A 26,230-nucleotide genomic window follows, 5' to 3' on the forward strand; every position below is an offset into this window, starting at 1 on the left:
CAGGAATTACATTTAAATCTTCTTCAACCTTTATTATTGGTCCTGCCACAGGCCAGTCTTGTTTCTGGATTGTCGTCTTAAAGTGGTGATTTGTTTCCTTTGTGTCTCTCCACTTTGTGCTTCAGTTTCTCCCCTGGTACCTGTGCCCTTTTCAATGTCTGCCCTGTTCTGTGTCCGTAGAGCACAGGAATAGTCCTGTCCCCTGCACATTATGGTCCTCTGAGGAGACCAGATACTAAATTGTTTTGAACTGTGGCTTACTCCGTTGCACGCTTCCATGCATCTTCAAGGTTTCATCCAGGCAAAACCTAACTGATGCTATTATTGTTCTGCTAATCTGCCAGTGGAGGTTAGAGGATATTGGCTGAGTTTTTATAGGGTCTTTTTTTGACTGTGCAAGGAATCCTCCTTATCAGTAATTTGGCCTGGGATTCCTCTAGTTGTCCTGTGTTTGAAGATGTTTCCTTCTATGGTTTGCTCTTAGTCATTTAACTTCCAAATGATACACTGAAATTTAGGATGTAGGCGAAACTCTTAGGAGGTATGGGGCCGGACGGCAGGGCAGAGATGTATTGCCCCTGGTGTGGTTGGGCCTTGTGCTCTGTGGTCTGGGGAGGGGAGATGACTCTTCTGAAATGAACAATGAAACGTGCAGGAGGGATTCCACAACTTCCCTGGAGACTAGATTACAAAATCTGTGCAGTGTTGGGTGTACGTGGCACCACATGACATGAGGATTTGCTCTTCTCCATTTTAGAAGGAAACATGCCAGATAAGTAGAGAATGAGTAGACGAAGGGAAGGACGACTGTAAAATCAGCTCCTTCCAACTGTAGTGTTCATTAACTTTGATATAGGCAGGACCAAGAGGGAATAATGGAGAGCTAAGAATTCGGTCTGTTTTACATTGCAATAGAGATCTGGCTGCAGATGCTGTTCTATCTTTTCAAGCTATAGAAGTTGAACATTTTCTAATGCAAGAGCCTGGATTGCTTGAATTTTGGCATGGGCTTTTTCTACCCCTTGGGCATCTGGATCCCAATACCTTTGGAGTGTCACTCCTGGCATCTGGTCCACTGTCTTGGGCAAGGTGGGAAGGTAGTAGAGTGTTATGCATACATACGGGAGGTGCTTCAGGAGTGGGAGTTGCTGCTGTATTTCTAGAAGGTATAGAAAGGGCTGTCTGTTTTCTGTAAAGACACTGCCGTTCCTCGTAGGCTCATAAGCACTACACTGTGGAGAGATCTGCAGATGCTTCTGGCCACACTCAGCCACTTTCAACCCTACCCAAGGTGGGTGTCTCTGCCTCGTGTTTCCTATTGGCTGTTTCTAAGTATTCAGCCCATCAGAAACTTTAGTTTCAGGGACTAAAGTGGAATTTAAACTATCTGAATATAGTCCTTTGTGTCAAATCAAATGATTTGTTAAAGCGAGGCCAGATTTGCGGGGAGAATCAATCTTTTTTATTAGATCAACTGATGTGGAAAAAGCAGACAAACTTTCAGGCATATTAACCCTTCTTCTGGGCTACGTTTGTATTACAGGAACGGAGGGACCTGTCTACGGGGGGAGACTGTGCTTTAGGATACACGTTCACTCTGACTGTTCCTCAACACTCTTGGTCTGAACGCAGACATGGGTGGCATTTTTGGGCATGCTTGTACATTTTTTGGGGGGGAAAAGACTTGTCTCCCTCTGTGTTTGGACACTAGATGTTACTACACAACAAATAATGGGCTCTGCTCTGCAGCTGACTCATTGTGCAAGTCTGGGGCTAATTACCGAATCCCTCCGTGCCTCAATTTCCATCTGTAAAATGTCACAGATGCCCACCATTCATAAATCGCTTTCAGATTTCCAGATGAGGTGCTGTGTAAGTGTAGAATAGCATTAGTTTATACATATTGTGCTAGAGTATAATATAAAACACGTGCAGCAGAAGAGCCTCACAGATGTGTCTCTTTCAACTGCAAAAGGCAAGGCCTGGGCTGATGATTTAGCACAGCACTAATTGGGCTAAAATAGGAGATTGCTTTTGTACTGATGCAATTGTCACCATTAAAGTCCTCATTTACCGACAGTTTTTGGAGATAGCCCAGTTATTTCCTATTGAGGAAAACTGTAGCGTCTTGGGTCTTGAAGCACAGCAATTTATAGCAAATGTCAGCGTTTTTATAGCATCCCCCACGCTGGCTGTCCTCACGCTTCTGGACGGGGACCGTTCCATTGTTTATTTTGAATGTGCATCTTGCTCGGCCTGTAGCTGCACTTAGCGCTTTTCTGCTGCCCACAACCTTTTGGGCATATCCTAATCTCGAAGCAGAGGCATTTGGCTAAGTCGTTCCCATTGCCATTACTGGGTGTTGCGTACAGAGGAATCCCCATTTATCGATAAGAAAGCTCTTCCTGTGGCTGCAAGCGAACGAGTGCCTGGCAGCTGTTCAACATGAAGTCAGTTCTCAAAGTTGAAAGGATTTGTGGGCTGTGAGGGTTTGGGTTCGGACAATTAACTTTGGTGAAGTGCTTGAGAGTGTCTTCCAGAGACATTTCATGGAGAAGGGTGAACTTAAACAGTTAAGAGATTTGATTTCTTTCAGTGCCCTCAGGTTTCCTGATGGTGCTGTTGGGGCTAAACTCTGTGTGTGTGAAACCTGGGAGCTCCTTTGCAGGAGAATCATGATTGTTCCTTCCAGTTGCAATCTCACCCTGTGCTTGTTTGAAAGTGCCAGCGGCATCATGTGGCAGCAGGCGCCAGTGACTGAGCATTAAGCCTCTGAAGCTATCCTCTAGCTGTTGAATTTTAAAGCCCTGGTCTGAGCTTATTTGCCAGTGTATTGTTGCCTGGTGCTCAGAAGTGCTCATTGATGCTGAGCTGTTGTGAGAAGAAGGTGTGGGGTTGGGAGGAATGAAGGTGTCTCTGGAGAGACTCGGTTCCTTCTTGGTGTATTGCAGACAAATTGCACCGTTCTGCATTTGTCCATTTTGGACTCGCTGGCTGTTCTCCCCGTTCGTTCCTCATCAGTGCACACAGGGAGGGTCAAAATTCATTGTCAAATCCTCCACAGCTGTAAGAGTAACATAATATTGGGACTGAGTGCGTGGGGTGACAGGCGTGGGAGAGAAGATTGGCTGACGCCCAACCTTACCCAATGCTCGCCACGTTCCAGGAGAAATCTCGCCAGACGCTGGGCTTTCAGTCATGGCTCTAAACTTGCCATTTAAGGCATTTTTTTAGGAGAGTTTCAAGGTGGAGGCAGCTAGAACCAAAAAATGGAGCTCCTCAGACTACCAACAGCATGGTGTCTCTTAGCGGACACTTACACTACGATGCTCATTGTTGTGTAGATATAAATCAGAGAAAGCACAAATAGGCGAATTGTGAATAAGGAGGGCTCGGTCCCACCAGGAGGCAAAGGGATCCTCAGATCCCTTTGGTGAGTTCTGGGTTAAAGTAACAGGATGCGGGAATTCTGGAAAACATTTTGATTATGGATATCCTCTGATTTTTCAATCTAAAACGAGTTAGAGAAGTAGTCTGGTGTTGCTATTTTGAAGAGTTAAAAATCTAAAACTGAAAATGAAACGTGCCTGGCTAACCCCAAGCGGATATTTCCTTTACTAATTTTTTTTCATTTAATAATTCAGTTAATAAGGGAGTCACAAAAAAGAACAAACAAAAAGAAGTCATTTGCACAACCTTGTGCTAGCCACTAATCTGATATAAGCATTACCTTGTTCTTCACATTATGGGGACCACATAGATGAGACAAGGGATGCTTTGGGTCTCCTGACTCCCCGGTGTCCCTTGCGTCTCAGAGAACAAAATTGAAGCTACAGAGAAATGTGGAAGGGATTCCTCTTTCTGCTGCTCGGATCTCTCTGAGCCATTGCAAGGCTCAGAGGGATTTAGATAAAGGCCAACAAAGGGTAGTAAGCAGAATTAGGTGGAGTAATGATTCTCAAGAGACTATCTTGTAGCCTTGAACCATTTCGCTCCAGCTCTCGAGTGCTGGGTGACAGTCATTAGCCTTGTGCAGAGCAGTGGTGTGTTGAACAAGGTCTGTGGGGTGCCCCGGGGAGGAGTGAAGTGTGGGAGAACAGACAAACCATGGTGGGTTGAACCTGAAGCTGAAATGTTGACCTGAGAAATCAAAGCTTTGCAAAAGTGCCCCTGGCACTAATAATAATACATAGTACTTTGATGTTAAGGAAGGCAAATTCTTTCTGAATTCAGACCATCCTTTTCAGTTGCTTAAATTATTGTTTTTGAGATTGGTCTTTCAGCTAATTTTTTGTCTTGGCTAAAGGAAGCCAATGCTGAATGTTCTGGATGAGGAGCCACTAGTGCTTGACTGAACATCTGAAATGTAACATGTTTATGGGTTACAGGGACTTTGTGGAGAGAGAAGGCATCGAACCCTAGAAGCTGTCTTTAGTCCTTGCAGGCTGAAGTGTAATAAAACTCCAAGCAGGGGTAGAATTTAATGTCAGAAATCCAAACTGGAAACAAGATGCATATTTTTAAGACAATGGCTAACTTTGGATGCAGTTCACTAAAGCAACCTAGGTTGTCTGGCTCTAGAGTGTCTTTCTGAAAGACATACTCCAGTTAAGCACACGTTGTTTGGCTCGAGACTGTGAGAGATTCTCTGACCTGCGATACACAGGTGCAGAACCAGTGTTATAAGAGTCCCTCCAGACTTTACGGTAAGCCTTGATTCAAGTGTTTCCTTTTGTCCTGTCTGCTTCCTTATTTCATGTTACATTACGCCATATTTTGACTGCATTTTCCCCCTGATTGCTTCTCCCAGCACGGAAAAGCAGTCTCTTCTATAAGGGATGTGAGACTATCTCAATTGGAGATGAACTTTCAAGCATAGTGGGGTTCCCGTGCGTGCTTGGACTCGGGTCAGAAGAGTCAGCCAGGTCCCACTGAGTATTGCTTCACATCATAGATCAGGGACTGATGGAGAAATGAGTCTGCTTCAATGGTGGTGGGTATCAGATGCTGGATTTTGGCATAGCGAGGACTGGACCAGCTATGGGAGGAGATGGTTTTGTTCAGGGAAGGAGCCCCAGTCCCTGTGGGGATTTGGGGGAAGGAAGGAATGTGGGCTCCCTCCGTTTAGTCTGGGGACTCTTAATCTAGCTTGCATATAGCCCTGTCTTGCTTTGAAAGGTTTGTGGATGCATGTTGTTCATACTACCTGTGTGTCTTTGTTTTCTGGCTTTTTATTTGCTTGGGTGTGCTTTACAGCCATGTCGTGATACAGGGGTGAAGCAGGGGAGTAAAGGGCTCACGGGAGGGTTGTTTTGTACAATATCAGGTGTACTGAGCACCCCCAGTACCACTGGCATTGCTTGGGAGCACCACGTTCGGCAGCTCCGTACACAGCAGAGCTTTACCAGACTCATGCTGGATGGGTAAAACCTTTATTCTCACGGTCATTTCAGTCTTCGGGCAGCTATGCCGAGCTACGTTAGTAAAACGTCCTCGGTGTTTCTAAAAATAATAGATACTACATTTCTAGCAAAACGTGTCGCATCAAAATCCAGCCATTCCCTGCTAAACCTTACTCTGACGGATGAAGATGGATTGAACACGGATCTCGCAACTCGCGGTTGCCTGTGAATAAACGATTGTGATCGGATTCCATATGCTAACAGAGCGCAGTCCTAACCAGCAAAATAGATCTCTGGCGCTGTGAAAGAGCCCAAATCCCCAGGCTGGGAGCAATTATGTATAAAATTAGTTAGTGGTGTGGGAGTGTGCATGTGTGAAATTTTAAATAAAACAATGTGAGTGATCTGAGCTGTTTAAGAATAGACCTGGGTGAATAATGGAGGAGGTTTTTGGGTCCATTTGCCAAACCAAAAAATTGGAAAGAAAAATGATTTGGGAGAAACTGAAATGGAAATTTTTAGGGTTTTGATACAGCTTAATGACTAAAATATGGGTTTGGGTCAACCCAAATTATTTCATTTGACCCGAAGTGAACGTTTCACTTAAAACTATTTAATTAGTTCATTTCAATTTTAATTTAGGTGAGTTTTGAAATACATCCTATTTCAAAACTTGACTGAAACACATCATTAAGAAACTATGAAAATAATTTTAAAAAACATCTGGAGAAAATATTACAAAAATTTTAAAAATTGCACCCATTTTTTTCACTTGAAGCTATGTACCAAATTTTATGTGGGTTCTTGAATAGTAGTTGTTACTCCAAAAGTGCATTGTGTGGTCAACTTTCTTTTCACTCACTTTTCCTCAGGTTTTTCACAGGCACTTCAAAATCACAGAATATCGTGATAATGAAAAAATATTTATTGCCTTTTCCTGTTAAAGAAGGTAGAAGAAAGTAGATGTGAAAATGAAGTATGAATATTTTACAAGCAGAAAAAGATCAGAGAGCAGTTCTCATAAGAAAGGAAATTTGAGCTGCTTTTTAAAGACGGCCAGCAAAGTTACGGGTGAGGGTTATTGTAATAGAGATATGAGAGAGAGATTACAAATGGAGAAATGTTGGCAGTGATATTCTACAGGTGTTCTATTTCCTATTGATAGGCAGCCTAATAGCTCACAATTCACAGGTGAAAATAAAACATTCCATCCTGCAAAATCCTGATGTGAAAACTGTGGGAGAGAACAAACCATCTTTGGTCAATGAGACCATCTTTAAATTTCTCTGACCCACGAGTTCCTTATCTGTGAGATACTTTAATTATGGTAACGGTCATGCTGAGCAGAAACGTTGTGGGGCTTTGTCAGTGCTGGTTTTGAACTTGGGGTTAGAGGAACTGTGTGTTGAAAGCAAGTAGCCTACGGGTTTTGGTAGTTATTGGACCCAGAAAAGGGGTAAAAAGAAAGATGCTTTCCCTTCTTCCTCCCTCCTTCCTTCCACGTTTGCTCGTGGGTGAGACCCGGCCTCGCTCAGCCCTCTGTACTGCCGAAACAGAACGGACGCTGTAGGGGTGGTGTGTTCTGTGCGCATCCAGTCTGCACGCCCGTAGGTTAGAGCACGCCGTGTTTGCAATTCAGCAAGGGTACAGATTTCCCCTGCAGCTGAACGCGCTGAGTGTTGGGGAGAAGAGGCACCTAACGAGCTCTTCTTTTTTCGGTCGGGTGCCCTGGGCTGTCTATCCCAGCATCGCTGCTGGGAGAGACCCCGGCCATCTGGGGCTCTTCCCTCACCACTGTCTTTGCCAAAAGGTGAAAATTTGGAAAGCACACAACAAGTAAATATCATGATAGTAAACTGAGAGACTCTCGCAGCTGAGTCTTAATGATCCTACACTAAACAAAACTCGGAGAGCTTCCCCTTACAGAGAAGCAGTTCCTGCTCCAGCTGACTGGGTCCTGAGCCGTGGCCAGGGCGCGCGGTATGCCGGTAGGAGTCCTTCCCTCCCGTGGCTCTCCAGACCTTTGATTCCCATTTGCTCTTCAGACCAGAGGCTACCGGGCGACACACGCGTTCCTCCTCTCCGTGGTTGCTGTCAGCCCTTTGCCTTTCACATGCTCAAACCCCGTTACAGAGCTACAGACATGACTGATTCTAAACAAGTACAATTAATAAAGTCTATCTAGCCAACATCTGACTCTCATTAGAGGAAACGTGTTGAAAAAACAGATCCCAGGTTGGCTGTGATTTATGGCTTGGGCCTGCTATCCTTCACAAGCACTGGCGAAAGCTTTTGCAAAGGGCCAGAACATAAACTACTTAGGGAAACTCAGTATCCATGTAAGAAGGCTGGAAGGGTCAAATCAGACAAATTAAAGAGGGGTGGAGATGCGAGCCCAGGCTGGCTGTCCTCTGCTGAGGGCCACCTAGGTAGGCACAGTTCTGTGTTCATATTTCTGCTGTGGACTTTGTCCTGAAATTTCTCCAGTGCTGGAGTCTGAAAGTGTCACTGTTTTGTGGTTTTTGGTTTTGGTGTGGTTTTTTTTTTTTTTCTGGCTAACCTGCGTGTATGTGTGTGGCAACAAGTGGATGGAGGGGTTAGTGGTCTGGTGGTTTCTCTCACAAGTGGCCAAATAGAACATCTCTGTTGCATAACATCTCAGGTGCTCACTGAGTTGACAGTAGAAGTTAGCTGTGCTTCCTACTTCCCTCGGGAGTTTTAAGCTTCATCCTTTTCTCCTTGCAAAGAAACGTGGTTGCCTGGACTAATTTAGCTGACTTGACTCATGCTCTTCCAGATTTGTTCAGAGACTACTCTGAACTTGTCCTGGAGAAAGGTGTCTACTAACAGAAAAGCGGGTCTCCTGCTTCCTTTGAAAGACAAAATTTTCTTCAAACTGGACCTACTCAAGTTGTATGTTACTGCTTTGTAAGACAGTGCACCCTGAACCAGAACAGTGTGGTGCGTGGAGATCTGCTTTGAGTAGTCCTGATGGTGCAGCCGCTGGTGTGGAGTGAAAGCTGTTGCGTTCCCGGTGCTGTAAACGTGGGCTGTTGGCATGGCCTTGACACAGCTCTACTTCCCTCTCCCTGCCCTGGGGATAACGGAGTTTGGCCTCTTTGTGCGTGTCCATCTCTGAAAAATGCAGTGGAAGTGGTGGACTTTATTAGCTGGAAAGAGAAGAGCTGCCATGCAGGTTTTATCACAGAAATAAATATACTCATTTATTTCTCTGTTTGTACGTAACATTTGGTCATTTTTCACCCTGTGACCTTGGGTCCTTTACAGAAGAAACGTTACGCTAAAAATTGATGAAAGGAAAGCAAGACTCGGAGGAGGAAAGTGCATTGTTTAGAGTTCTGAGCAGGTTGAAGCATGAGCTGCAAATGTGATTCTTACGTCCCGAAACCTGCCTGCGTGCTACGCCCCATTGCATTGCAAGGTTGAAGTTTCTTGTAATGGCAAAATACAGTCTTGAAAAAACTGGCTGCAAAGATTGTATTTATTTAAGCAAAGGCTTTGTGAGTCCAGAATTCTCTCCCCTTTCGTATGCTATAAACCACCTCCTTCGCCGCCCCTCTGAAATATGAATTTTGGAGTAATCCATCAAGAAAAAGAGAGACAGAGCCTTGATCCCTTGACTTCAGTTGAGCTGTGCAATTTATATCTACAGAGCATCTGGCTGTAGGGAAACCAAAAGCCCTTTTAATATTCTGCAGAGACTCTGGGTATACAAATGAGCGTGGGCTGTCAGAGCTGAGAAATGGGGCAGAGATGCCAAGAGGTTTCTTTCCCGTTCTGCACTAAACTCTGACCTGCGACCCCGTAGTGAAAGTTGGCCTGTTTTTTTTTAACTCCCCTCAGTGCCGCTGTGATAATTGTGCTGAAATCATTAGAGCCCCATTGGTATAAAGCCGTTATCATGCCTTTCTTGTTTAAAATAAGCAGTTTGCAGACTTGTGGGGCTTTCAGCCTTGAGCAACTGAATTGTACAACTATTTAATCGTGAAATTATGCAAATGCTGCTGAAGCCCTGCGAAGCAGGAGTGCCGCGTTAGCAAGGCACCCGCAGTCAGTCATTCACCGCTATGAGTCGGTTTTTGTAGGAGCGTAGCCGGAGTGGGAGCCAGAGGCTGACAGCCCCGTGCCCCTTTGCAAGGCTGCAGCACTGGAGGCACCACCTCAGCCTTTAATTGGAGATCAGTCAAATATACCAACCTTTGGATCGGGGTTAAGTGGGTCGCTGCTGGCACAGGGTACACAACTTGTTGTTTTCCAGCATACCGAGTCTACCGCATCTCGGATACATTAGACTTTTCTTTCCCTCCAGTTGCGTTGCTTTACCTATGCAGCCAGAGAGGGGGAATGGGAGGACGGGAAGGGAGAGGTGTGCGAGGACGGTAACAGCGAGAGGTTATGGAGACAGATTGGTGTCATGTGATACGCTGGTACAGTCTCATGTTCATTATCTCAATTATTTATTCTCCCTGCTGGAATATTTCTAAAACAAATCCTACCATGTGTTTTGAGGTTGGGCTTCATAGAGTGAAATCACAACTCCTTTCTTGGAGTTCAGCTGGAAAAATACAAATCTGCCAAATAGGAATATGAGGGAAATAAACTGTGGTTCTGTGTAGCAACAAGTGATGGATTTCTGTAGATATAGAAAGCGTCTGCTCTGGAGTTCCAGGTCAGAGAGTATGTGTATTTGCCCCAATGTTATATTTGTAGCATGTGAAATAATGATGTGAGATTCTCAAGCTCGTTTTAATAAAGCAGATTGCTTTTACCCTGATCAGAAAATTCATCTTTACAGTCCCAGGCCTTGGAACCACCAGCCATCAGGATTAGACACTAAATACCTCAGTGCATAGTCATCAGGGAAGATATTTATTAACTTGGTTTGTCACCATCATCCTCAGTCTTTCTGCAAGGACAGATAATGACCCCAGACCTTGGAGCAGCCTGGTCCCCCGTGTGTTGGGAGCAAGCCTGGAACGTAGTGTCTGTAACTGCAGTACCGGGCATCTATCTCACTTTGTGTTTGAAGGCATGGTCCGTCTGTTGGTCAGCTAGATAAATGTCACACGGGTTTGTTGGTGGGACAACTTGCCTTAGTAAGAAGATCTTTTGCATTATTAGGACATGCACTTTCTGGATTAGTTAAACGTCTTTTGGGTCCAAGCTAAGTACCTTGGGTGTGGATCTGGGTTTCCAGGTGGTTCACGAAGGGAAGGATCAGAGTTCAAATGTAACCTGGGTTTAAGTAGTTCTCTTGCTGACCTGGGCTGTGTATTCCGTATGTTTCAGCAGGTATCACTGACATGAAGGTGACATTAGTACAAACCTCACCATGCCGTGGCACTGCTGCTTCCTCCTTCCTGTCATTTTGTTAACTTCAATCTAACTTTTTGTGCTGCAAATGCACCTGAGAGGGCTCCTTGAGATACTCTTCAAGAGCAGAGAGGGCTGCTGGACCGGTGCTGTTCGTACGCTCTGTCCGGCAGAGACGATCAGAATACCCTTCCCTCGGGAGCTGGTTGATTCATCCCTGTGCAGAGGGGTAGTACAAGCCCTTTTTATGAGCAGAGCTCTCCACAGAGACCTTAAATGATCAATCCGTCTCAGATTATCAACAGAGATGGTTTTCAGACAGTTCAAGCCAGTCTCTCTGAAACCTGTGGGAATTATTACTATGTGCAAGCCAGCAGAAGGGAGAATAGGACTCCATATTTTATTTGCTCTGTAACACATCTGGTACGCCTTTTGGCTCTTGGGAGTGCTGGATTTATTCAGTCTTATCTTTCTGTGGGGATGAGCAAGATCAATAGCATGAAGCCGGTTACATGCAGAACGTAATTCCCTGGTTTACACACCACAGGCAGATCCAGACCAAACAAACCTCACCCATTTTCATCCACTTATGGCACTTGTGTATTCATGGGCCACTTCAAGCCAAAAATATTGCCCAAGATCTATTGCAGAGAATAAAAATAAACAAATGTTATTTCCTGTTGGGTAAAAGAAAGTCCATGTCGGTATTGACCTATGAGGAAATCCCTCAATCTAAGTGTTCCCGAACCATCAGATGTTTGTTTGCAAAATGTTGGGTATCGTGAGATGGAAGCTCTATGTCTAGCTCCTTTAGGAAGCTATGCAGCTCCTCACAGAGGGTCAATGAGAGAATTTCTTTGGAAGGTTTATGCAATGGGTGATTGGTTGCCATTAGCACTCAAGCAATCTTCTTAGGCTGTAAATCACTAACGGGGAACAGCCAAGCTTCCTGGCCCTCCAGGCCATGCGCTAAAGTCTTTGCATGGCTGAGAGCCATCAGTGCATACCATGTGCTTCATAAAACTGGGAAGTGTTTGTGCGTGAAGATTGGAGAGATTCCATGGGGCTCCTTGTGCAGAAGGGGACAAAGCTTGTTACAAGGGGAGGCAACCGAGTCTGAGGTGTTGGGGTGATGTTTAGTCAGGCCAAAACCTACCTTCACCCATTCCTCGCCGTAGGTAGGCACTGGGTTTACTCAACATCCATTGCATCAGTACAACCTCAGCCTGAGCTGCACCTGAATGATCTGTTAAGGGGCTCAAGAATTACAGCCCCAGCCCCATGGAAATACCGGGACTAAATGCTTCTTCCGTGGCCAGTGAATGAAAACTGGCTCTGGCCCTTAAGGGACCCCAGAAACGCACAGAGATGTATTTCTCCTCTGTGGGACATGAGATGGCAGTGATTCATCGCCTGAATATGGATGGTTTATTCTCTGAAATACTTCATGCTGCAAGTAATTTTCCCTTTTTAAAAACTGCTGCACTTCAGAAGTCGTGATAGGTGAGCGGTCCAGTCTGGAAAGCTTCTCCGAGAGCTGGGAATGGGCAGTTCAACGCTGCTGCAAAGCGCTGGGAAAGTGCCGTGTTGATTAAATCTCCGTTCGGGGCTTTATCCTCCTTCACTCACTTTAAAATTGCTGAAATGAAAACAGAGGCTAAGCAGCAGACCTTCTGTTTAGATAAGTGATGTCCTTTGTATCAAGCAATCATTTTAAACTGCACTCAGAGCCCATTATGTTAACGTTTGTTCTTGCTGAGGCATCCTGTCAAGGCCCTTTTGGTGGTTGCTGCCTATCTGTTGCTTCTATGCAGCAACGTGAGATGGAAACCACTTCGCGCTGCAGCTCTGGTCTGCACCAGCCCTGGGGTCTGTCTTGGATTTCCTTGCTGTCACTGAGACAGATGATTTGTTGTGGGAGTGGTAGCAGGGCCTGGGAGCCCAGGGATGGAGCAGGACTCCACAAAGACGGGCGTTTTGTATATTCATTGATTACTGAGAACAGTATTTGACCAGGATGTATTACAGGAGAAGGTACAGCACAGAGCTAAATGGAAGTAGTGGTTGTGCAGCCTGATGTCCTGTGAGGTGGCAGCACATGACACACCAGCTTGTACCAGTGGCAGAACAGGTGTCTCTGCTGGTGACAACAGGTTGTGCTGGTTGAAACTATGAAAAGTCTCACAACTAATTTTTTCTTCACCTATCTTCTACCTATTGGGAACTTGGTTTCATACTCTGCCCCCCTAAACATCCCTAAGCAAGGTCCACCTAATGTGGCTGTGGCTCTTTACCTGATTTTCCCCCCATAACTGAACTTGAATCACTTTTCTGCGTGCCTTGGATCAAAAAGGGACCAGGGTCTGCAGACTGAAACCCATGGATTAAAAGGAAAAGTACATCGAAATTTTACATCATCTTGTTTTGTTCTTTCTAGAATGCATGAACTGCACGAGACTAGCGGATATGACCGAGAGGCTAAACACGCTTGAGGCCAAGGTAAGGACCTGCCTTTATTCTCCTGTTTGGCAAAAATTTCCAAGAGTTGCTGCCAAAAAAGATGTTGAGTTGGTAGCCGTGGGGACATCAGGTGTCTGTCCTTCTGCCCACAGCGAGGAACACGCGGGGTGGTGGTCCTGCCCCAGGGAACGAGGGCGCACATGGGCATCGCTCACCTCTGGCATCCTCTTCGGCTTCACTCTGCTATGCAGCTGCATCTCTGTCTCCCTTCTTCCCTGCTGTCACAAACGTGCAGCTGCTAATAAATAATAAATAGCTCATTGCCCTCGACTGGAACACGTTGGCTCCGGTTTTGGCCCAGAAACAGAGGGCAGATGGAGCTGTGTGAAAAATCTCTTGCCTTCAGCTAGTGGATAATGTGGGGATGTAAAGCAGTGATTCCCCTGGCTCAGGAAAGAAGTGGAGTCTGATTCTGGTCTCTCTCACTAAAAATGCCATGTTAGAAATCTTACCGATGTAGAGTGCAAAACAGAGGAGCCACAGTTTGTCGATTTTTCTAAGAACAGTTGTTTATCAGCCTTCTCTTCAAGTGCGATCCAGTCCTGCTTTTTCTATTCCTTTTCTGAAAGATGGGAGACTTTCATGCAGACAGTGCAGACAAATGTTAAGGGGAGACAAATGTTAAGGGGAGACCTTCATGTTGTGAGGTTTTTTTTCTGCAAATTGTTTTAATTTCTACCTACTGGGATTCAGATCCAGTCTAGCAACAAAGCAGCTGAATCAGTCGGTCCTCTTTGATCTGTGGTCCCTCCTGTGACAGCCCAAGCCTGGCTGTTAGATATAGTGCTTTGGTTCCTCTAAGGCGTTGTGCTGCTGTTATTATTCATCAACTGATGGTTATCAATGACATAAAAGAATTTGGGGAGAAACCTTTGCGGAGGGGGTTGGTGGATGTGTGGTGTTTTTGAGGCCAGTGGATGATATTATGGTAATTTGGGAATTGTCTGTGCTGAAAAGAAGTGAGCAATGTTGTCTGGAACTTCCTCAAAGCCTTCACAGTTTTATTTCACTACAGGAAAATGAAGGGGTGGGGGGAATCAAATTCTGGGGAGCAGAATTTTTCGAGTGAAAACAACTGTTGCAGTGCAAAGGACAAAGATGAGCTGGATCATTTTTCCAAGCAGTGGGACCTGGCAGGTGGGTGTTCTTTGGCAGCGAGGAGCTGGAGGTGTCTGGAGACGAGAGAGGGGCTGGTGACTGACCTCTGCGTGTGCAGTCCCGAATCCAAGTAAGACATGGGACCAGCCTCAGAGAGACATAAATCAGCCCGTAGCCTATGTCTTCCTTCACTTTCCAGGAGTTTCTATATTTGGCTCACTGGAAAATGATAGCGCCTGTGCTCTGCTGACTTGTGCTGCTCAGCACTTGTGTCGAGTAACAAAGCGTAAGAGGCTAATGGCGAGCTCAGCTGGGGCCCTGGCAGGACTTCATGGAGGAGGAAGGAGGTCCTACCTAGCCAAAATCCCTTGAGAAGTTTTAGCCCAAGAGTGAAACTGCATCCAGGTCAGGGGGTTTGTCTTACAGGTATGAAGCTGGTTTCAATCGGATGACGTTTGCATCACCTGAAAGCAATCTGCTCTCTGGTTTTGGCACCAGATGCCACCTGCCCGTGGTATTTGGTGCCTGTCTGCCTTCTGCGTGGGAGCTCTACAGAAGGCAGGAGCACGTTATCTCCTACTCTAACCTAGGACACTTGTGCAGCAGCTGGCATTTGTCTTCTGATGGCAAACCTGACATGCTGTCTGTAGGAAATGCTTCCTGTGTTGGTAGCCATGTGGCTGCAACCTGCTCTTTGTGCAGGAGGGAGCACTGAGTCATCACCAACAAACGCAGGGTTGATGGCTGAAGACTTTGTAGTCTTGCTGACCTTCCGACAGGTCAGCAGATGCCTGTAAAGTTCAGTGCCAAGATGTAGCCAGCCAGACCCTGCAGATGACACTCGAAGGATTTTGGGACTGCCTCAGTTCCAGCCGTAGCCAAGACCACACCACCTCCTCTCTGCCTTCTCGAGGGTGAGGCTTTGGGTAACTTGATTCTTGTCAGCTCTTGATCTTGGCCATAGCGCATCGTGTCTCTGTTTTAGTACTGCAGTGAGGCAATCTGTGTTGTTGCTGTGATGGTTTCCTTCTGACTTACTATGCTCCCATAGAGACACAAATTGGGAGCAAAGCTCATCAAAGAGTTTACTTTTAAGGAGGGAAATGAGTTATTTCTTTCTACTGTGAAGTCTCTGTCTCTGCAAGATTGCCTTCTGCAGCACAGCCCAGCAATGTCATTATCTATCTTTTGGCTTCCGCTTTGTTTGAAAAGCTGTGGGTGCTGTGCAAAAATTGACTGTAGCAATTAAATGGAGAGCGAAGCAAAATTACACAAATGCTAGTGCTGTTCACAAGAGAAATATGCTGATTCACCCTTTTTTCAAGGTTAATTTAAGTTCAGTTTGATCTATGAAGCAATGTAATGACCTCAGTTGTTGTTATTTAATAGTAGCTAGCACCATTAAAAAGGCACTTGAATTTGTTTAGGGTTGTCTGTATTCCTGCTCTGGAATTTGGAGAAAGGTCCCTATTTTGCTGGATGATCTGGACGTAAAGTTGTCTCTCAGCTCTCCAAACTGTCTTCTTGTAATGTCTCATTTCACCACAACAACAGCCTGAAGCTGTTCAGAGGAAGACAGGAGTCGTCCTTCCTCCAGGGATGGGTACACACATCCCTTACCGGTGTTGGTGAATGATTCCCCCTGATTTTTGCTGTCTTGTTCTGCGAAGGCAGATGTGGAAGTTCATCCTTCCTGTGAGCCGCGACGGATTTTCCTGCCCCCAGTCCTCGTCCTTCCGGGGACAGCTGAAGTTGAGGAGCTTTTGCTGCCTTTGCTCTTTTGAGTTTCAGCCCAGCACGACCGTGGTGAGCTCAGGGAATAGCAGTGGGTGAGATCAGGCACCTTGGTGTAGCCAGCCAGCTGCGAGCAGGTCGGGCCATTGGCACCTGCTGTGAGGTGAGGCATGTGAAGCCTGTGCAGGCTGCTTGTAAATACTGCGAGGTGCAAGGCTGAAAGCAAACGCGTGGAGGGCTGCCTCTGAAGGCACTGTGGACCTAGGCAGATCGGTGCTGGGTGAGAAGTTTTGCTTCAATAGAGTAGGTTAGGGACAAGTGGAAAATAATCTCTTCCTCACACCTCTGCAATGGGGACGAGGAGCCACGAGCCTTTCTTGGTTATGAGTGAGGATATGTAAAATGCGCGTTTGTCCTCTAGTGGCTGTGAAGGGCAAGTTAAGGAAATGTAAACTCAGTTGTGGAAGAAGAAGCTACAGGACTGTGATTTTTTTCCTTCCCCACTCCTGCAGGCTTTCATAGCTGTCCCCCTAAAAAATGGGGATATAAGCAGAAATGGTCTCATCTATCTTATTACAAGGATGCATTGGTTCCTCCAACTTGTAAGATCAGCGTCCAAGTGAGGTAATAAAAGTAACCCTCTGATTTTTGTAATATGAGAGTTGGATCAGAAAGCGAGAAGTGAGAATAAACACAGAGCAAATGTAATGAAAAATGACTCATTAGGGACCGGTGCTTATATAGCCCTTGGGAAGGAGAGAGACTTTGAGACATGGCTGAACTGTGTGGCAGAACAAACTCTTCATATGTCTTATGCTTTCCTTAACGCTGCTTGCTCTAGGTCGTCCTTGCAGCTGTAGATGTTTCTGCAGGAAAGGAGGTGAAGGGAGATGGAATCAGGTTCCATCCTCGTCTCCCCTGTTTCGAGTTACCCTGGAGTAACTCGGAGTTGGTCTGTTCTGTTTGCTTGATCCCAGACCCGCTTGGGTGCCTGAGATTTTCAAAGCTTCATTGATGGTGTTGAGCTTGAAATCTACAGGCCACAGGGCTTGATGTCAGGGAGGATGGCATTGAGCCTGGGGTCAAGGACAAGAAAGTGTGTGGGGCAGGAAGAAAACTACCCCCTCCCCAAGCCCCAACATGCCAAACCTTACTTCTTCCCCATGACATCTTTCTTGACATCACTACAGCTCCCCCTGACCCTGTGGGGACCCTCACTGGTGGGAGGGCAGAATGAACCCCGCTTTTATTTCAAATGAAAGGTTTCTCCTTCTGCTAGCACAGCTTCTTAGCGGGAAGAGTGCACAGCCCTTCTTTTCTGAGTTTCCTGAGCCTGCTGCTGCCCTCCTGTGTCCCAGGACTGAGCCCAAACTCCACCGAAGCTCAAGAGAGCTGCACTGTCAGGAGAGAGCGGCACCGCTGCCCACGGCCAGCAGTGCTAGCAGGAAAGCAGGCAGCTGCGTAAAAAGTTCTGCTCATTTTATTCTCCCAGTTTCTTTTACTCCACCGCAGAGCCACAGGCAGTGCGATATTAATCCCAGCTTTTGGTTGGAGCTTGAGTGCAGCATTTGATCTGAGTTGATATAACCCAGTCTTATCTCCTGACACCACTTTTGAGAAGTTTGTGGCATTTCACTTACAGCTTTAATGCAGGGAGATAACATTACATATCTAGTGTCTGATTGATTCATTGTGTGATTGATAAATGACATGCATATTTTTTGCATGACAACAGTCCTTGTAATGTGATTCCCCACGCAGAAGATTCTGAAAGGTTTTAAAGAAAATCTTTGTACTGTGCACAGAGTTTGATCAATACATTGCGATTTATATGAAATCACCCCATTTATTGAGAACAGATTACCCCACAGCACCCTCACTACCCTGTGTCTTTTGGTTATGAAGCACTGTGGAGTTTTAATGTAATCATTGTATGAAATGTTTCTGTATCTCCCCCTTCTTCCAAGCAGCTGCATGAAATACTGGCAGCTGTCTGGGATGTTTTATGGGGTTTGTCTTTCCTGTCTCTGATAGACAATAAACCAGTTTCCTGCTGTAGTGGAGAAATATTTGGAAAATAGAAAATGTTTCATGGTACTGTGACACGGTTGAGAGATTGGGAGGGAAACGCCAGTTGCTTGGCTGTGAGGCTTCTGCTGGTCCTATAGAGTGGACATTAGCGGTTGCTTGATGGACTTCCATGGATTTGCCATGTTGTGTATGTGATTGACACTTGCAGTTATTTATTGTCTTTCTGTTCTGAACAGGAAGGTGGTTTACCTAATCTCTAAGATTTCCTAATGACCCTGTGCAGAATCTGCTTCTCCAGCTCCAGTGATGCATTGAATTTAAGGAGTACCTAAATTTCACAGGTAGCTGCATAATAACTGTCTGGTTTCTAGTAGCAATAACAAACTTAAATCAATCCCTGTAAAATTTTTAATTTCATGCTGAGTTTCTGTAGGTCAGTTGATGTAACAAATGTCCTTAAGAATAAAACGCATCTTCCTATTTTTACAAGGGGGAAGCAGTAACCAAAATTGGGTGGGCAAACTGAATTTTGTGTCAGTGTTCGTATCTGAACTTTGCATGTGTCCCATTGGCCTTTTTCTTACCAGCGATAATCATGCATATGATTAGAACACTCGAGGCAGTTTGGGTACTGGCCTTTCTCTCGTTTGGGCAGGCGTCCGTCTTTCAGAATGACAGTTAAAATCCTTTTGTTCTCCAGTCTAGTAATTGTTGGATCTTATTTCTTATCACTGTTGGATTGAAGGAGCAATCTGTCCCCTAAGACTGTTCCATGTGTTTGGCAAATGCTGTAAATCATTTGCCAGAACCACAAAAAGGCTTTAAAGGTCTCCTCCTCCACCATCCCCTCCCGCAAAGTCTTTTAGTTACAAGTTTGGCATTTTTAGTCAAATAGATTTAATATTTTCATAAAATAACTTTGAAAAATTCTGTTTTTCCTATGACGTGCAACTTAATTGCCAAGCAAATCCTATGTCTGCATTAGGAAATGCTTTTGGTGTGTTTAATACCCCTGAACATTGTTTACAAGCTTTGGTTTTTTTAAGAGAAATATTTTTGTGGACAAAAAGGAGGTTTCAGCAAGGGAGGTATGTGAGGAGTCTAAGGGATGTAAGTGCTCTCATCCTTTGGTAATCCTGTGCCCAAACATGCAAACTTCCACTTGATTCTCAATCAGAAATTCTAGCCGAGCTTCATAAGGTAAGTCTGATCATCAGAGAAAAATGACTTTGGGTCCTTTTTTTCAGCTTGCACCAAGGCGAGCCAGGAAAGGACCAAGCTCTTTATCTTTTCGAGTTGTGCCGCTCTTTTCTTGCGGCTTTTCATTTAGAGTCCAGCGGAGGAGGAGAGCGCGCGTCGCATCTCAGCCTGTTTGAGCCCGCTGACGTGAATCTCTCAGCCAGAGTTGAGGGCTCCTCACCTGGTGAGAAGCAGAGAGCTGATCTCAAAGCCGCTGCTGAGAACAGATGTTACTTTGTCAAGACTGAGTTCATCTCAGCTGGCCTGGCTCCACGTCCGTAGCAATGCTACATCCCCAGCAGGTGACAAGCAGTAAATTGGGCAGAGAAGAATGATGTGATTTTGAGGGTGGAAGGTTATAGCTCCGATGTATTTTTATCAGGTGTTTTAAAGTAGTGGTGAGGAATCTGATTTCACTCTGAATTCCTTTGTGTAGTTCACTCTGCAGTGAGCTCTTAGCACAGCATTGAAGGATTGCTGGATCCTTTCCACATCTAGCTTCTTCCCCTGGCCCTAACCCGTCGGGGTGCCAGTGATGGCAGGCTGCACGGGCTCACAGCAGCAGAGGTAAATCTCCAACGTGCAGCAATATCAGAAAAGTTCCCCAGGTGCCTCAGAGGGCAGTGACCCAGTAAAACCACTGCCTGACCTTCCCTCGATGCTGCGTGCTCAAGCAAAGTCTTGATGGTCTGATGATCTGCTGAATGCTGCCTGCATTTCATCTAAACTGAGTAGGCTAGCCTGTGCTTTGTGTCCTCTCTGCTCTGATCCCCCCCCCCGAAGATACCTGCTGGTGAAACAGTCACTTTTTTGCATCCTCTTTTTTTGGAAATCCTCTAAAACTGTACAAAAAACCAAATACCTTTGCAGAAAGCCATGAACTATGCTACTTGTGGGTTGGCAGAAGCCTTTGGTCCACATTTCTGTCTTCCATACAATAGCTGATGACATAAACCTTACCTTTTGGTCTACGTTGGATGACTACAATCACAGATATTGCTCCCTACGTAATTTATCAATATCACAAAAACTCCTCCCGCACTAATTATCTTGTCCCCTTTGGCCAAAGCCTCTAAGATGTAATAAAGATGAAGTCACCCAGGTTCTCTCTGGGCACACAGTTCGTCAGATTTTAGTGGACACTTACTGACTGTCTTTTGGCTTTTGAAACCAAGCAGTGGAGTCTGCATTGGAGCCTTGCGTTCACAGGTTTCATATTGCTACAAGAGAGATACCATTCTCCATCAGATTTTGTAAAATTCCCTGTTTAGCTCTGTGTCTTGATGAATGATTAAAAAACTCTTACATTTTGCCAAATAATTTGCTATAAAGAAAGATATGTCCAACAAGTTATGCAATTACCATTATTAATCAGCTTGCATCTTTACAAGATCAAGGGAATCTTATTTTACACTGGAATTTTTAGCTGATGAGCTGGATTCATGCAGTTTCTTTCCCTCCTCTTTAGAGAGGGATGGAGGGGAGTTAATTCCACCAATGCTTCAAGAGACCAAATATCCCCTGTTTATTAATTAATAATATCCATCTGGGTTATGTCAAATGATTCCCCCTGCATATCCACGGATTTTTATCCAAAGAAAAAGCATTCTGAGCCCTGTTGTATCAATTTTGAAATCTTTGGAAGCCCGGCTGTTCTTCCCTTGTTTCTAGCACCTACTAGTTACAGGACATCAGGAATGTGAGTGGAGGACAGATGATGGGAGGAGGCTGTGTTTGTGAAATCTTCTTTTGATGTGTGGGAACAACCAAAATAGGGTTCTTGAAAGCCACTACAAGCCAAAAAAAGTCCTCTGACACTGAACATCTCAAGAAGATGAAAACCTTCCTCCCGTCTCCATTGTCCCTGGCTTGAGCTTTTGATCTGACGCAAGAAATGTGGTATGTGTATGAAGTTTAGAAAGTTTATGCTGGCAAATAGAAAAGGGGGAGGTGGGCTGCGTAAGCTGGGACTGAGCTTGAGGCACATAGCACTAATGTCCCTGCTGAGGGCCCTACGTGTGCGCGGGCCCTGCAGCGAAGAGCCAGGCTGTGAGCCACAGGAGAAGAGCGAGCGCCAGATCCTGTACAGAGGTGAGCCCGGCGGCTCTGCGGGGCTCGAAAGGCCCAGGGGTGAGTTGTGCAGGCAATAACCTCTGCCGCTGGCGCTGGCCTGTGAGCTCCTTGGCCAGCGCAGTGCGTCATCCCTCCTGCATTCCCTTTGTGTTCACATGCCGTCTCCTACCTCGGGCCCATCTCCTGCTGCGGTGTTGGCAGGAGACACGGCCCTTTCAGCTCTTCCCAGCTTTCTGACCCAGTTCAGCTGCGCCTGAGAGGTGGGGTCTGGAAACCAGAGACAAGCCCTCATGCTGGTGGGACCTCTGTTGCCAGAGGCTTCAGTTCAGCGTGTCCGTTTAGGCTCAGATGTGACTTTTTGCTTCCATACATGCAAAAAGACAAAGCCCGAGTGTTTTGTTGAGTTGGGGCCATCCTTCACCTTGTGTAACGCAGCACAAACTGGGGAGGAAAGGTCTTCATGTCTTCTGCAGGGATCCGCCCTACTGACACCAGAAGCACTGCCCTTCAGCTGGTTCTCTGTACGTGCTCTAGTTGGTTGGGTGACTAATCCTACCCATGGCATCAAGACATACTTCATTTACATGGTGGCATTGGGATGTTTTCTGCCTCTACTCTCCATTTTTTTTCCTAAGAATTTTTGCATTGGAAGTGGTAATAGTACCAGAAGTGGGCACTGCTTGCCGGGAGGATTTCCCATCAAAGCCACATGTTCTTCTTCAGTTGGTGTTAGCCCCCTTTCTACCTCAACCTTATTGACTAGAAAATACCAAGACTTTAATACTGAGACTTTAATACATTGCACATTTTGCTAATTTGCTTTCTGGCTGTGAGCCTCTATGGTATCATTTTCCAGCAGTTTACTCGGAGGGCTAGAAACTTTCTTTTTTTGTTTAATGAAAGTGGGAATTCTCATCGAGTCCCTTGACTACGGCAATGGCAGCCTTAAGAAAAACAGAACGTGACAGAAAATAGATGAATGGCTCCAGCGCTATTGCAGTAATGTGTAAGGACCCTGTTTGTGCTATGTGCTGTGCTAGCTTATGAGAGGACACTCCTTATTGAAAGAACTGTGTATAGTTCGAGATTTTGAGTGTGACTAAATCCCTCGTGCTTTTCCTTCTTTAGTTTGGCTCTGTTGATCTCACGGATGTGAGAGTTCTCTTCTTTCTACTTTATTTCTTTTGGGCACTTCTTCAGTCCTAATCATAAAAACTAGAATTTCTCAGCAATTTCAAGCCTGGAGACTTCCTGACCTCTATCATTTTGTGCCCAGGGAAAATAAACTTGTTACCATGGTTTGAGCCTTAATGACTGCTAAGTATATATAGTAAATTTATAAAAGAGCATTCGGGATTATTCTGTGCATGCCTTTAAATCTTTTACAGCGTTTATCAGCAGAGCGCTCATTTAAAACATGTTGTTTTAATGAAAAGGATACCGTTGCCACTGTTTTGTGTTGATTATGTGGTAACACATTTTTATTATCACCCATAAAAATGATTTGGAGCTGTTCCACTCCAGATGCAACCTTCGGCAGAGCTGTGCTAGTGCTGCTCACGCCGCCCGGGAGGGCCCTGGACCCCTGCGGTTTGCTGGTCTCTGACCATCGCTGCTATTGATTTAATATTACCTTTTCCCACCGCACTGCTGGGCTGCGGCAAAACACCGTCCAAGACAGCCCTTGTCGGCCCTCTCCTCCCAGCAGGAGCATCCTAACCCTGCCCTGGCTGTACCCCCTCTCGTTTGCCACCTCCAGGGGTAGTTTTGCCTCTGTTGCTGAGTTCACTTTGGCAACATCCAGGTGTTTCGCTGGGGAAGTAAGAGGATAGTCTAAAATAGTCTAAAGCTGTTCCGAGAAGATCTTCAATGCACACTTGAGTCCCATGTCAATGGGAATTAAGCACGATTGTGGTAAGGCACATGCTTAAGCCTTTGTTGAACTGACGGTGTATGTCCTTGAAAGTCTGACAAGTCATTGGGTAAAAGCACAGAGGTGCAGAGACAGACTGAACCGATTCCTTCCTTGCCTGGCATCAGAGAAGCCTGTTGAATAAAAGCATTGTGAAATTGCCGACCCTACGTACATGATTCCTGTAGGGTAGCTAAAAGCATTCCTTTTTGCTTTCTTGTTACTCAGAAAGCAAGATTCTGGATCCACGAATAAAGATCCTTGCAATAAAGGAAGAATTTTGCTCATTTGCAACAGCTGAGGTTCAGTTCCCTTGCACTTAACCTAGCTCCCAGTTCAATTAGTTTCTGATTCACCCCTGTCAGGCCAGTGCATTCTGCAGGAAGTTCATCATTTCTGGCGCTGCTGCAATACTGGCTCTCCCCGTGCCTTGTAATAAATAAGTGATAAACCTTGTAATAATTGCAAGTTAAAAACAAACAAGCGGAGCCAAGTCACTCTCATTTATAATTGCAGTGTGACTTCATTATGTAAAGACAACGCAGCATGTAAAAGCTGAAACTTCTAGGGATTTAGTGAAAAGTTTGAGACTTAGTCTCTTTTATTTCCCGTATCCCTAAATCAGTATTTGCTTCAGTGGTTTCCAAACGGGGAGAGACAGTGGTGTTGCAAACCACAGGGTCGTACCCCCTGAACAATTTCCCCGTGTACCTTTGTGCTTAGAAAGCAGACTTTGCTGGAGATGCTGGATGCTTGGATCAAAACTCTCGTTCTGGAAACCTCAGCCCTGCTCCTGCCTGCTGGGCATCCCGCATCCACCCTGGGCGGGCAGCTTTGCCAGGGATGGATCCAGCCGCCGGGTGAGTGGCGGGGTTGCTGCTGCATCCCAGGCACGGCTAAGGCAGGGACTGCCCACCCTTTGGCTGCCCCACCGGGAGGGTGGGCGCTGCCCTTGGCCTCTGCTCAGCTTCTGTCTAGCAATTGGGGTAACATCTACTTGCAGCAGAGCACGGGGGCTTGGCGCTCCAGGTCGGTGCTCCCGATGGGTTAGGCTTTTGGAAAAGAAATCCGTAAACTACTTTGTTATGCCACCCTTACTTAGTGCCTGGGAAGGCAGGAGGGATGAAGTATTTAGATTAAAACAATATTTTTTTTAAAAAAAAACCCCAACAATTTGGTAAAAACTTTAATAAAAAATCTTGATTGTAAAGTGCAATGAATGTTCCCCGGGCTTCACTTTAATGGAGTTTGTCAGTGAGCAGAGTCTGTCTGTGTCCTCCGTCCCTTTATTTCTTGTGGGCATTTAGGTTTTTTGCAGCCTTGTTAGAGACTAACTTCCAGTTTCATACGGGCCACCAGTGGCCGAGGGAGCGCAGCGTGATGAACAGCAGTCTGCATCATACAGGGAAAACGGGGTCGCTTTGCCAAGGAGCTTAGGTTGTAAATGGCCCAAACAGCTCAGGGACGCGCATTGGGATGTGGATTTACTTGAAGGTAGTGTGTTTACAAGGTATAGGAACAGTTGTGAGTTTTAATAATATCCTATTACTTTTAAGTAGAGCTCTTGGAGGAAATTGCCTGCCTTTTTTTATTTGCTCCAAAATTAAAGTGCTTCAGCTCTTTCAAAGCTTCGTATTCTCCATCGTCTTTAATTTGGTCAGCACTTGTGCTTTGACTTAAAACCAGTGCCGGTCCTGAGGCACCTCAGTTCACTGCCCTGGGCATCCAGGGTACGGCCCTTCACCTCGTACCAGCTCTCAGTAATTTCTGACCTTATGACTCTGGACTTGAACGCGTAACCTAGCGCTGAAATGCCGTGTCCCCTAACACCAGCTCTGGTCCCTGATTTCCTGTTTCTCACCAGGGAGACAGTCCCATGCAGGGTGGAGTCTCTCAGGAAACAGCGAAGCCCTCTCCAAGGAGGGCACGTGCAACTTAATGCAGCACCTTCCTACACTAATTACTGCCGCGTTCCAGAAAACTAACAGAGCTTTAACACCAAAACCCTGCACTCTGCGATTCACAGCTTCTGCTTGCAAGGAGAGGAGTTTCAAGAACCTTTCAGGATTGAGACCGTGTATGAAACTATGCCGCTGACCTTGTTTGCCTTCCCTGTGTCTCCTGTCTTAGATCCTTCTCCTCGAGGCTGCGGAGCGAAGCCCACCGCTGGAAAACAACCTGCCAATCGCTGGGACAACAGCCACGTGGTATGATGATTTGCTACCAGACGCCTTTCCCCTGCTGAATCCCGGGACCGTCCTGAGAAAAACAGTGGGATCTGTTGGTAAGCCTGGCCTGCTCTTCACCAAATTGCTGACCCAACGCACATGATTCCTGTAGGGTAGCTAAAAAGGGAGGCCCTGTCAGTCTGCTGTAGTATTGGAAACTGCAGGGGAGAGGGGATGGAGGGAAACACTGGCAGCTCCTTCCCTTTGCTCTGTAAAGGAGAATCATAGAATGGTTTAGGTTGGAAGGGACCTTGAAGATCACCCAGTCCCACCCCCCTGCCCTGGGCAGGGACACCTCCCACCAGCCCAGGTTGCTCCAAGCCCCGTCCAACCTGGCCTTGAACACCTCCAGGGATGGGGCAGCCACAGCTTCTCGGGGCAACCTGCCCCAGGGGCTCACCGCCCTCAGAGTGTAAAAAGAGGGTTGAGATTTTCAGATGGGCAGTTCCTGTCTTTTTCTGCGGGCACGTTTGCTGCCCTGTGTTTGATCCAGTAGGGAGCCGTGGATGGGAGCGGCCGCACGGTGCTGCCTGATGAGCGCAGGGCAGGCAGCCTGGCTGGCACGAGTGGCTCTGTGTCTGCACGTTGCTTTGCACCCTCAGCAGGGACACCCCTGCTTTGGTAGCGAGCAAATGCTCTCTGCAAGATGGGATTGTGCT

General features: G+C 46.0%; 1 protein-coding gene across 1 annotated transcript in view; it reads left to right on the forward strand.

Annotated features, from left to right (window-relative positions):
* The window catches only part of COL26A1 (collagen, type XXVI, alpha 1), a 179,026-nt gene that overhangs the window by 124,864 nt on the left and 27,932 nt on the right, over nucleotides 1–26,230 (forward strand). The window contains exons 4-5 of the mRNA XM_009885118.1: nucleotides 13,174–13,235; nucleotides 25,474–25,627. Coding sequence (XP_009883420.1) covers nucleotides 13,174–13,235; nucleotides 25,474–25,627 — 216 coding nt within the window. The remainder of the gene's footprint in view (nucleotides 1–13,173; nucleotides 13,236–25,473; nucleotides 25,628–26,230) is intronic.

The sequence above is a fragment of the Charadrius vociferus genome, unplaced genomic scaffold (genome assembly GCF_000708025.1).
Source record: "Charadrius vociferus isolate BGI_N301 unplaced genomic scaffold, ASM70802v2 scaffold54, whole genome shotgun sequence".
Taxonomy (NCBI): domain Eukaryota; kingdom Metazoa; phylum Chordata; class Aves; order Charadriiformes; family Charadriidae; genus Charadrius; species Charadrius vociferus.